Raw genomic sequence first — 12,759 nt, forward strand, 5'->3', positions numbered from 1 at the left:
CTTTATTTAGACCCTGTAGCTCAGTCGACATGCAGACGCCTTCTACTGTCAGAGAATATCTCCTGAGGAACGTTTAGCGAAGTGAAGGCACTCTTCAGCTCTCACTGTTCTTCTGTTGAAGAAGCGCTAGAGCAATTCTGACCTCCTGTAACTTAGAAAGCCTAAATATACAAACTTGACCTGCCCATCAAGTCAAATAGATTTTGAGACAGAGTCAGTTTCACACACAAGGAAATTCTATGGCCAGAGATATAAATTAATAACCACAAACTGGGACCTTCACCCAGTCCTGCGTAAAGGTAATCTAACTAAAACATAACTAAAATAAGACGAGGATCGCAGATGAACTGAAATTGTCATCTGAAATCGGGTCACTGGTGCCACGGCTGAACGACAGGTAGAGAATGTAGTGGGGATGACATCGTCCGTGGCCTTTGAAGGAGAAGGTGAAGGGGGACGACTGTGGCAGCACTGGGCTGGAGAATGAGGTAGCCAGCGATTGTGGAGGGGCATTGTGGGAAGGGGAAGGAGAGATACAGAGGAAAAGAGGGAGAAAGACAGCGTACAGAGGCCTTAGGCTCAGCCTTTGATCTCCTCTTCATTCTTTCCTTTGCTTTTTTCCCTGCTCTACCAACCGGATCATTTTGATTTCTGCAGCTGTGTGCTTGGCATGTAACACCAGCATGTGAAAGTGGATCCTCTTGGACTGCTGTCTCGGAGTATTCCTGAGGCGCTTCTACTCTTTACTTTCCCCGGGATCCCCACTGTTTCTGTCAAACTGCAAAATTACCACAGTTGCGCAAATGGCAGCGACAAAGACGTTACTGATGACTCTGACATTTTGTCATACTTTTAAGGTGACGTCTCATCAAAGCCATCAAAACAAATGCAAGCCAGTGGCTTTCCATGATTTTATAACTGTAAAGCGATGATGAAACAGCTCTTTCTTCCACTGGGTTAAAGGGTTTAATGCTGCTTCCTCAAAGCACATTACGCAAAAGTGTCCTCGACGCTCATTTATAAATTGAAAGTTATGCGGCATTTTGCTTTGTCATTAGTGCTTTGGCTGGGATTATAATGTCTGCAGTTCCATTAGTTGATGAGGAGCGATAAATTAGCCACCATGGGGCTAGTCATGAATGAACACACACAGAAACATGTTTTGGTGAGGAACTGAAATGATTATAATTTACAAGCTTTTTTCGAAGTTTTATGGAATAAAACTAATGAGTATCATTTTATAATAATGATTTATTGGTAATGTATAATAGTATATTAAAGTAGCTGCATTCTCAGTGGGGAGCACAGCTATTTAGGCATGGTTATTTCCTCAGAAATAAATACAAGTGAAGAATAAGCAGCTTCTCTGTATTAATACCACAAATAAGATGCAAAACTGACCGTGGTGTTTCTGTGTGTGTAGACCATTTAAATTGCCATGCCATGTGACATTTACCAGTGAAGTTGGGTTGTGATTTCGTGGACTGTGTAAGATTTTGACCTTCTTGCTGAAATCATGTTCATGGATCAAGTCACTGAGTGTGAAGCGGGTGACATTAGACACACGCGATATCGGGGGCTGTAACATGCCTCTTAAGCTTAGCCGATACCGTGCGCGAGCTCTACAAATCCACGCTTCGCTCACATGCGAATAACCTGCAGTGCCATGGAGTCCAAATTAGGTCGATTAGGAAAATAGTTATTTCAATCGATTGCCGACGCGCTTAGGTGCAACGTAAAACCGGTTAAACAATGTTAGGATTCGGGACCTGGGACCTGCGCTTGAAACTCAAAGCCTAGCTGCAGGCTTCACCGAAACGGCAGTGAGATTAAGCGAGGTCTTGTTAGAGTGGAGCTTGTAAGGTAATAGGGGAACACCTAGTGCACAGTAAATGCCCCTCGGTGTCGTCACTGACTGGAGAAGGTTAAGATGAGCAGCTAAAGGCGGAGACGGAATCAGGGCTCTCCGAGCAAACATTAGCCGACACAATGTACGGTTATGGGGAGCATGCTAATGGACTTAAGCAGGCAGGAGGTAGCAAAGTCGTTATGGACGTTAAAATAATAGTTGCCGGTTCATGTCCTACTGTGCTTCTCTTCCCTTGAGCCGAGGTATTTTAACTGAAGTACTTCCAGTAAATATTACTATGTATAAATAATTTGGGGTAAAAGTGCGTAGCGTACAAATGGCCTCGGTGAAACAGCCACAGTCCTGATAATGATGCAGTTAAATCACATGCAAACTGGGCAAAACGGGGCTGTGGAGAAGATCTCGTCAGTTTCAGTAGCAAGATCACAGATTGTCATTTGATGACTTCCTAAATACGTTTAACTCATGCATCAGCTCTCATTCGTCAAATTGTAAATGGGTATTGTCATCAGCAAGGTCATGTGGCTCTCTGCTTCATCTCATGAGAACACATTCGCTGCCCTTCTTCTGACTTTGGCCAATCAGGATGTCCATCATTAACCATTCAGGTAACCTGTTCACCCTTCTTCTTTAAAGGGCCCAGATGCTTTAAGGGGGGCATACAATCCGGGCATGTGTATACACACTTGTCCAATTATGGCCACTGCACCAGACATGATACGCAAGCATGAAATTTCCACTGTACCAAACAAGCACCGTTTCCATCTATCCCCCATCTTTGTTATTCACAGAAAGGCATTAACATTACATGTTCAATGGAATAGCTCTGTCTTTCCCTCTAGATGAAAAACAGGATGTCAGCCTATATCCAAGGACTCCTGAGGACAAAAATTCCTGTAATGTATCCTCGCGACCTAAGAGAAACACGGTTTCCTGACGCCTTCTAGCGAATGCTAAAGATAACATCATAAAACAAGCACATGGATTTACTTTCCCCTTTCACACCATATGACAGCGTTGCCTCTGTCACAAGTTGAACCTCCATCCAGTTTGTTGTGTGCCCTCAGTTGCTACGTTACGTTAGCCTGTGCTAATTTGCGAACTAAAATTTACGCACGTGCAAAATTTTCCTTCATGTGTTAAGTGCGTGCGTTTAAAAAGAGGGGAGGAACAAGGCAAAAGGAGGCAATGGCTTGAAAAAAAATTTGATATATTGTCACTCCGAGCCCTGACCAACACATCTTGCTTGGTGTAAGAAGTCATGGGTGATCTGTGGCATTCAGACAATGCTGTGCATCACAGTGCGTATAGGAGGGGACAGGCTATCCTTATACGGCTGCTCTGACAATGGAAAGTGGTCCCTTATCCTCTAAAAATACCCAGCTGGAGTTTCAAGCGCCGCCAACGCCACAGTTTGCCGAACAGAACAATGTCACCTGGCTACGCCGTACGCCCCCCCCTCTGCCCAGCTTTTATTAGTGACTCTGCGGGAGGACAGAGCTTTGGCCCACAGGAACAGCTGTCAATAGGGCCCTATTCTCCTCGGCTGGCAAACGCGGGCTGACTGTGTGTGTGTGTGTGTGTGTGTGTGGGGGGGGGGGGTGCTTTATTCGGCCGCTATACCAAACATATCTGCCCTAACAGCATGAACCTCTGAAGACCCCAGTGTTACCAGACATTTTCTGTCTCTCTCACTTTTTCTCTCTCATACCCTTGTGTCACGTCCTCCTTTTTTATATGATGGCCTGAGATCAGATAAAAGACCACCCCCTGGAATAAGGGGGGGGGAAGATAAAAGATCCAGACCACTTGAACGCTGTCCAACCCAATATATGAAAAGGGAAGTTCTCCTCTGTCTCCATCTGACTTTTGAACCAGACACACTTTTTCTTGTTTGTTAGTTCAAATGAAATCCTATTTTTGCATTACTAGACAAATGTTTGTTTTAGTGTACATAATTGCTTCTAGAACTGAAGTAGATAAAATGGAATTAAACATGATTTTGCATGAACCATGATTTTAACATATTATATATAAATAATGTATACATTTTCGTTAGCAGCAGTAATGTTTTATTTTTTCTATAACAAAAATGCCACATCTACTTTTTAAAGATTTGACGCAGGGCTGGTTTGCTAGGGATGTGCACGTGCAAATCCACATGGTTCATTTGTGATTAGTGAGCAGTGTGAAGGTATGAAATGCTACAAGCAACAGGGAAGAAAATGGCTTCCAGTGTTTCTGTACCAAATCTCTGCTTGGAAGCTGCCCTGTTTCTCATCTGAGTCTCTGGTTTTCCTTTCAGAGAAAAAGGCTGCTGTGAAACCAAAGGAAGACAAAAGTATGTGATCTTTTTTTCCCTCCAAACTGCCGTTTTGATCCTTGAGAATGAGGCAGCCTCATATAATTCCGAAACAAAATATCAGAAAAAAGGTTCCATTTGAAGATTAACAATGTTGTTTTTTTTCTCTACTGGCTTGCTGAATTTATTAACGAAAGGTAATGTTTGTATATGATGTTTGTGCAATAACACCTAGAAGAGGAGCCCAGGAAAAAGCCAACCAGAAAGTCAAAGGAGCTAAAGAGAGAAGGTGAAAGTGTGAAGAAGAAGGCAGCTCTGGACAGAAGGAGGGCAGGTAGGTGCTCCTCTGAGGTGCTCTGTGAATCACCCTATCTGTCCAGCCTCAGATATGGAACAGCTGCAGGATTCCATTTGGAGGAATGCCCTCTCTCTCTCTCTCTCTCTCTCTCACACACACACACACACACACAGACAGACCTGTACTCATATCATTGTGGGGACCATCCATTCATTTCTATGAGCATAACCCTCTACTCCCAACAATGGCATCCTTAACCCCTACCCAGCCCTAACCTTAACCACAAGTAACCAAATCAAATACAAGACTTTTGGCTGTTTTTCTTTTTTGATTGTAGCCAGTAGATTTTTGTAAAATTGAGGCTATCCTTGTGGGAACTGAAAAAAATGTCCCCTCAAGGTAAAAACAACAGTTTTTTTTTCATCAAATTGTGGGGAGATCTGGTGCCCACAATGTAATAATTACAAAAACGCACACACACACACACACGCTGCTGAAACACTGCGTGCGCACACACACACACACACTGTTCAAAAACTGCGTGAGCACAGACACACACACACACTGCTGAAACATTGCGTGCGCAAAGACACACACACACACTGCTGAAACACTGCGCACACAAACACACACACACTGCTGAAACACTGCACACACACACACTGTTGAAACACTGCGCACACACACACACACTGCTGAAACACTGTGCGCGCACACACACACTGTTGAAACACTGTGTGCACACAGACACACGCACACACTGCTGAAACACTGTGCACGCACACACACACACACTGCTGAAACACTGCACACACACACTGCTGAAACACCGCACACACACACACACACACACTGCTGAAACACTGCATGCGCACAGACACACACACACACTGCTGAAACACTGCGCACACACACACACACACACTGCTGAAACACTGCACACACACACACACACACTGCTGAAACACTGCACACACACACACACACTGCTGAAACACTGCACGCACACACACACTGCTGAAACACTGCACACACACACACACACTGCTGAAACACTGCACGCACACATGGCCACACCTGCTATCATCCACATCAGCCTCTTCACAAATAAACTACCGCGTCTAACATGCAAAAAAGAAAAACAGCCATGAAATAAGCTCGCTGATTCTGCACTTCTGCAAATGAAAGTTCCCCAAAATGATCACCAAGGTCTGTTTGCCGGGAGGTGCGACACCGTGGCTCATCTGTTTGGCGTTTCACTGGAGCATAAAGATTATATCTGATTATAGTTTCTAAGTTCGTTGTTTTTGAGCCAGGAAACACAGAGCAAGAAAGAGGCCATGATGAAACAAGGAAACAAACCTAATCAGTGGATTAAATCTGTATGGAACTGTGAAATGTCACACATAAACATATAGGCCTATACAGTACATAAATTGTCATATGATTATGTCCATGTTATTTTTAATAGTCTATGCTTAAATGTTCTTGGTCATATATGCTTCAAAACAGTATTTATTAAACTGAAGTATAGTTTCATTTCTTTTCCAATTTGTAAACATTTTGTTATATAGAAGTGAACATCAGACCATCCTCCACAGATATGTGAGGTCACAGAGTAAAATGAGTGAGATTCTCTGTGGTAGGATTACAGAGAGGTTAGCACTACAAAATGACACAAACGCCTCACGTCACACATACATAATAAAGATGAAAAAGAAATTATGCTGAGAAAGACATCATTTGAAATTGTGGCTATATCCAAAGGACCTTCCTTCCAATCGGAACACGAAGTTTGGAAATATGTAAGGAGCCTAATTCATTTCCTGTTATGTGGTTGTCGGCCACAGATTAAGTCTTTGGGCTGGATGCATGTTGTGTATCTGAGATCACATCTTTCCCCTGAAAGGTTACCCTTTAATCGAAAAGTGTCACATTAATTCTGACAAATTCAGGCAATACAAATTTCTAATAAAGCTGTCATATTTGTATCCCGTGACATACAGTCGCCAGCTTTTAAATTAATTCCAGTAATAACCTTTCGATTTATGAATGCGTAATGTGGAAACTTGGTTAACCTTTTGATGTTATCATGTGGTACTGGGCTGTATTTCAAACAGTCTTCTGAGCAAATAGTTGAAAGCAAATAATTGGCCGTGGTATGGGTTTAATTCACATGTTTTATTTTAATGAATGTAATAGACTCTATATTGTACAACACCGAAGACACTAACTGTTCATTAACCTGTCCCATAAATATCACTCCATCTGATGTATCCACCAGACTCTGCAGTTCTTCTTACGCGTTCTGGTTGTTACGGTTTCTGAAGTTTCACAGTGCATTTGTTTTGTATCCAGACAAACGGAAAGAAACGGCACGAAAACCTAAGGACACTAAAGATACAGGACATAAAACGGAATAAAAAAACGCGGCTGTTTTGCTGAAATGAAGCACACCGTACCGTGCTTACTTGCGCCTGATCCTTTATACCGGTAACGATCGTCTAAGTTCAAGTGATAATAGAATCGGCTATAAATAAATGTACCGAGTAAAGAGCAGATAGCACTTTCACTTCTCAGGCAAACAAGATGTAAAAAGGGAAATCCTGAAAGGTCGGGCTGCCGATGGCTGAATGCAAGTAGTAATAAGACGGATCGGTGCCCGGACTCTCCAGATCCGCTCCGTGTCGCCATGCGCTTTGCGGATGACAGCCGATAACCGGTGAACTTCAAGCTTTAGGTGTCGCCTGGAAACGTAGCGGAAGGTCTTTATAGAAAAGGGAATTGCAGTGCGCACTGAAAGTGCACAGAATAAATGAAAGGCCTGCAACCTCCTAACCTAGTCTCTCTGATTTATAGCTGGAAAGAAACCAGCAGAGAAACCAAAGGAAAGAAAATGTGTTTGTCATATAAAAATATTTAATCTCGGTCAGATCACGCACTTCACCTACAGAATAGGCAGGCGCTGTAAAGTCTGCCTCAATCTGCGGCTAACATTATATATATATAGTGTTATATGTTTAGCATTTTTCGGCTTAAATGTAAATATAATTATGTGGTGTTGTTATCTTTTAATTGTATTTATCTTTCTATTTCAAAATTATAGCTAGATCTGAAGAAAAAGCTGTGAAGAAAAGGCAACCAGGTTAGGCATCGCTGTGTAAAAGTGGCCACTCTTAAGTTTTATATGGGTTGCGAAAGCACAGATTTTCCTCGCTGTACTATATACAGGATGGGCTCCCCTGTACTTTAGCGTGTCTTATGTGCATTTGCATACAAGCTCTGCAAAATGTCTCTGCGAAGAGAATCATGTGACAAAACACGTTTTTGGCAATATAAGCAACACCGCCCCCTGCTGTTGCTTCATATTTTATCTCCTTCTGGAAATAAATCAATATTTGTAATTGTTTTCAGTCATAACACTGATCTTTTGAAATCGAAGAAGGCTTTTAACCAGGGCTTGAAGTTAATGCATTTGATATTACCCAAGAAAAAAAATTATATAATATATATTGATTTTTTCCTTTTTCTATTTGTGTCAATTAATATATTAATACATAATTTATGTAATCTATAAACTGAACTGTCATCCTAAAGCTTTTAAGCTGTTAGAGGCCACTGGCTGTTGTAAGTGGATGAAATATTTAATTCCAAGAGATGCATTTGAATTTATTGAAAATCTGAACAAATTGGATTAAGTTTAAAATCCAGCTCTGGATCTTCTGCCTTGGCAGAGTTTGACGGGGTCAGTGGTGTTTTGGTAGCACAGGTGAAGTGTCTGCGACTGGATTTTAGTGCCATCTCTAGTAGTAAAGTGCATTAAGCTTTGGTTAACGTATTAACCCTTTTGCGCTGACACTAATGTCCTTTGGATTCTCATTTTATAGCCAAGCCTGTAACTGCAAAAGCCACAAAGGGTGAGTGTATATTCATTGACAGGTATTACATGTTGTTTTTGAAAACACTTCTAAATACATTATGTATCTGTGTAAAGTATGTATAATTAGTTCATGCATAATAATATATAATGAATATAATATACATATAATGATATTATTATTATTATTATTATTATTATTATTATTATTATTGGTATTATTGAAAAGCAACCTGAAAAAGCAAAGACAAAGGGTGATTAATATGGTTTTGAACTGATAACATTATTTAATGATATGCAAATAGAAAACATAAACTATAAGATAAATATTTTATTGCCAATAAAGTCGTAGGCTTTGTATCTAACTATCACTGTTACTTGCCCTGTCTGCAGCTAAAAAGAAACAAACTGTGAGGAAAAGTACGTTTCGTAGCTCTGTGGTGGCAGCGCCTTAATGACACTGGTCTTCTCGCGACTGTGTTAGCATGAGCGCTATGCTAAGTGTTACCGAAAGATCGCTCACACGCAGCTACAGTAGGAGGCACCAGATGCCCCTGGGAATGGAGCCACAGTCGCTTCTTCAGGAGGTGGACTGTGTGCCTCTCGCGCTCAGAATAAAGCGTGTGAAATCTAATCTGCCAGGACTGCCCCTGCTGTTTGGCGCGATACGCGAACCCTGTGCGTGAAAATAAAAATATCACACGTGTAATAACATAGATTATCGTTTGATGGCTGTTCAATTTACAGTTCATTTACGTGGCCCTTATGCTAATGTTCTGGATGGCTTTTGTAAGAAATATGTTAGAATTACACATTGCATGACATGATTTCTGAACTACTTGTCAGGAAAACCATCAACCAGTGCCAAGGACTAGCTTAAAAGTGACTGGGCTGAATTTTAACTTACAAATGACTTAACACTGCACATGTGCTGTGCATGTACATCCAAGGTAAAATGGCTGTAAAGAAAGTAAAGTCAGTGCCCATTTGAAGTTGGAGATGCAGAAGATTGACGTTCAGATTCCCTTCATATGACCATAAGCTTTGTGACGACTTCAGGCTGAGTGATGACTGAGAAGTGTGCAGCTCGCTGGCTGCCCGGCGCGGCTCACTTTGCTGGCTTAAGCTGCTTCATACTGATTTTTTTTCTTTCCTTTTTTATTTATTTTATTTTTTTACATTTTTTACATTTTCATTTTTCAGAACCTGAAGATAAGAAGAAACCAATAACAGAAACATCTAAAAAGAAAGGTACTTATTTAGCGTCTAAGACTTAAAAACTATTTACACTTGAGTCCATTCTCATCATTTATGCAGTGAGTTTTACTTCATTAACCTATCTTCATTTCAGTCTGTCTAACTTCATAATAAAGAGGCTTTATAACTCTTTGCTACAGGTGATGATAAGAGGATATCCAAAGGTAATGTAACTGTTTCAGTGTTCCCTTCTTACCAAGATGACGGATGACGATATGAGTCATTCTGAATGTTATAAAAGCATTTTAATAATGTAGTGACATGCAGTGTCTGGGGAGTGTCACACGGCCATTGCTTAAAATCTTAACTATTGTTATTACCTTATTCCACAGTCAAAAAGACGCCAGATAAAAAAGGAAGTATGTTTTGTGAAACAAAGCTGTTTTTAGTGTAGAATTAGCATATTTAATGTTTGGCTACGTAGCGCATTTAAACTTCCAAACGTTCAATAATCCTGTAATATTTTTTGAAGATGCTGAGACCCAAGAAGAACTCAGAAAAAGGAGTACAGGTGTAATTTGGGAGGCCAAAATCCTACCAGATTTATTTTTCGGCCCTCCATAAGCAGTATAATGATTTTTGTATTATATCTTGGAATGAAAAATCTGTTATGTGGCAATAGCATTTTAAATCCCCAGCTGATTTCAATTTACATTTTTGCTTTTAAGCTTCGGATTGAACTAGCAACGAGAAAATTATGCTCCTTTAACTGAATTCCTGATTGTGCTGTTGCTATGGCTACAGCTAAGAGCTTTTTTTTTTTTTTACACCAAATAACTCCTTAGTTCATTAGAGCTACTGAGACTGAAAACTTCAAAGTAAAAACATTTTACATGTATGTATATGTGTATTTATGTATATACATCTATATATACTTACTGTACTGTATAAATGTATATATGCATCATATACATCAATTATCCGAACAACATTACAGCACATGAATTTTTTTGCAAGTTGCATGAAAAGTTCCTAATAATATAAAATTGATACCTGGGAATATGAAGGTCATGCACCAGATAATTTGAAAGAGGTTGTTGCCAACTAAAGTTAATGGATATCGATTAGGATAGAGGAGGAGTTTGCAGTGTTGCTTTGTTATGGGGATGTTTGGGAAATGATGGTCTGCAAACTTTAATTAGATGATTACATCATTCAAACCAGCCGGTTCACTTAGTAAATATATGTAAAGTTGATATATATACTTTGTTTTCACTATAGAAGCTGAAGTCCCTAAGAGAACACGTGATAGAAAAGAGGAGAAGGCTCACGTGGAAACGTCTAGAAAGAAAGGTTGGGTCTGTGTGGTGATTGTAACATTATCCTGCTCTGTGGGGAAATATATTAAAGTAACTTACGCCAGAAGTAAAATACATATATATAATTTTTTTTTTAGAACTTGTAAAGAAAGAAAAAACAACCTCAAAACAGCCTAGTAAGTTACTTAATTATTCTTTGTCTTGTACAATGTTATTTTAAAATGTTATAAAGAAGAAGTGGCTAAAACGTTGTAAATAGTGTTATTGTAGAGAGTTGGTTCCTGCTTATTTGGTCATAGTCATTAAGCTGTCAATTTTTCTCATAGCAAGGTAATTTTTTTCAATTCTCTCATTTTTAATCTTTGCATCTGTAACAATTGTATTTTTATCAGGTCGTCTGGGCAAAGCAAAGGCAAAAGGTACTAGGGATCCGTGTTTCACTTTGCCATGTGATTTAGTGTTTTGACTCTATCCAAAAATGCACAAGGAAAGACCTTTTAGATTCATGTTGGTGTGATGTCACTTTTACTCCAGAAACTGGACCTCCAAAGACATCACGTGAAAAACCTGCTAAAAAGACTCGTACTGAAACATCCAAAACCAAAGGTGACTTTTTTTTCCCCATTCAGAACTTTTTGTGTTTATTACTTTGACGAGATTGGTCAGCTTGATGCTTATTTTTGCTACAAACATAAGTTGTTTACAAATCTGAACCAGTCACAGAAAGTACAAACTCTAAACACAAAAGCTGTAAAACGTTATTGAGTGCAATAACGTACACTCCTTGCTTAAACGTAATTAGACATTTTAGTCATTTCACAGTTTTCATTTTCCAGAAGTGTCTAAACTTTCCCAATGTGTATTTAATTTTCCATATATTTGCTGTTTTTGTGGTTTTAAACATCATTTGTTTTTATGCAAACAAATGAATTTCCTGGCCGATTCCATGTCTAATTACCTTTACTGGTTCATGTTTCAGGCGAACAGGAACCGCCTGTAATAGAGTAGGTGTTATGCGGTATAAATGTAGCTATCATACAAGAAGCCTTACGCTTTATACGATACGGTTTGCTACCCTAAAAGAAAGGCTCTGAAGTTACATAAGAATAATGCTTTTATCAGACTGGTAAAGATTTCTTTCAGATTCCATTTGATTCCTATAGCAATCCAGCAAAATACAACCTTAACGTGATTTCAGTTGATGGCCTTGCGCTTAGGGCTTCGGTAGAAATCACCCTGTGGAGGGAACTAAAAAGGTTTGAGATGGAAAAAGGCAAAGGCTTCTTTACCTGGGCTGGCTGTTTGATTCTTTATGGCAAAAAGCTGCAAACCAATTAGGTTTAAAAATGGACCGAACCTCCCTGCTGTCTGTATATTTTTAGCAAAGCATTTCCTCCGAAGCCTTCAGCACTATAGGAGTCACCTGTACCGAAAGGATTTTACTCTGTGAGCTTCTGTACGCTACATTTTTAATACAATGGTTATGATAAATAATGAAATACACATTTTGGTAGCAAAAAAATCCACTTTCTAACATTTATGTGTGTTTTCTTTTTCAGAACCAGAAATACACAAGAAGGTGCATGAGGAAAAGCCTGCGACGGAAACGATAGCGTTACCGAAAAAGGAAGGTAACCTCATGGATAGTTACAGCTATGGACTGGTCGGCAGTGTCCCGCTTTAACGTGTTCATTTTGTTTCAGTGTTATTTTATTATTCACACTTGGCGAATCTAATGAAGTATTCCACAGGCTTCATCATTTTTCATTATTTTCCCATTTAAATTTTTTTATTGAAGAGAAAATTAATGCAGCGCAGCTCTCGGATGCTGTTGAGGAAGGGCTTGAAATATTAAAACAGGATTATTCTAATAAGCAGCTGATTTATCTTTTGTAT

General features: G+C 39.8%; 1 protein-coding gene across 25 annotated transcripts in view; it reads left to right on the forward strand.

The window, feature by feature from the left end:
- trdn (triadin) overlaps nucleotides 1-12,759 on the forward strand; it is a 66,724-nt gene that overhangs the window by 25,673 nt on the left and 28,292 nt on the right. For 13 of the 25 annotated variants that reach the window (XR_002836340.2, XM_023797065.2, XM_023797060.2 and 10 more), the window contains 13 exons: nucleotides 4,176-4,211; nucleotides 4,408-4,506; nucleotides 7,577-7,615; nucleotides 8,358-8,387; nucleotides 8,741-8,767; nucleotides 9,551-9,598; nucleotides 9,745-9,768; nucleotides 9,937-9,963; nucleotides 10,826-10,897; nucleotides 11,001-11,039; nucleotides 11,256-11,282; nucleotides 11,398-11,469; nucleotides 12,423-12,494. Coding sequence is in view for 24 of the 25 variants with exons in the window: in XM_023797065.2 (XP_023652833.1) it covers nucleotides 4,176-4,211; nucleotides 4,408-4,506; nucleotides 7,577-7,615; nucleotides 8,358-8,387; nucleotides 8,741-8,767; nucleotides 9,551-9,598; nucleotides 9,745-9,768; nucleotides 9,937-9,963; nucleotides 10,826-10,897; nucleotides 11,001-11,039; nucleotides 11,256-11,282; nucleotides 11,398-11,469; nucleotides 12,423-12,494 (612 nt within the window). In the remaining variant the exon portion in view is untranslated. The remainder of the gene's footprint in view (nucleotides 1-4,175; nucleotides 4,212-4,407; nucleotides 4,507-7,576; nucleotides 7,616-8,357; nucleotides 8,388-8,740; nucleotides 8,768-9,550; nucleotides 9,599-9,744; nucleotides 9,769-9,936; nucleotides 9,964-10,825; nucleotides 10,898-11,000; nucleotides 11,040-11,255; nucleotides 11,283-11,397; nucleotides 11,470-12,422; nucleotides 12,495-12,759) is intronic. The other 12 variants (XM_023797058.2, XM_023797069.2, XM_023797062.2 and 9 more) reach the window with 12 other exon arrangements.

The sequence above is a fragment of the Paramormyrops kingsleyae genome, chromosome 19 (assembly GCF_048594095.1).
Source record: "Paramormyrops kingsleyae isolate MSU_618 chromosome 19, PKINGS_0.4, whole genome shotgun sequence".
In the NCBI taxonomy this organism is placed as follows: domain Eukaryota; kingdom Metazoa; phylum Chordata; class Actinopteri; order Osteoglossiformes; family Mormyridae; genus Paramormyrops; species Paramormyrops kingsleyae.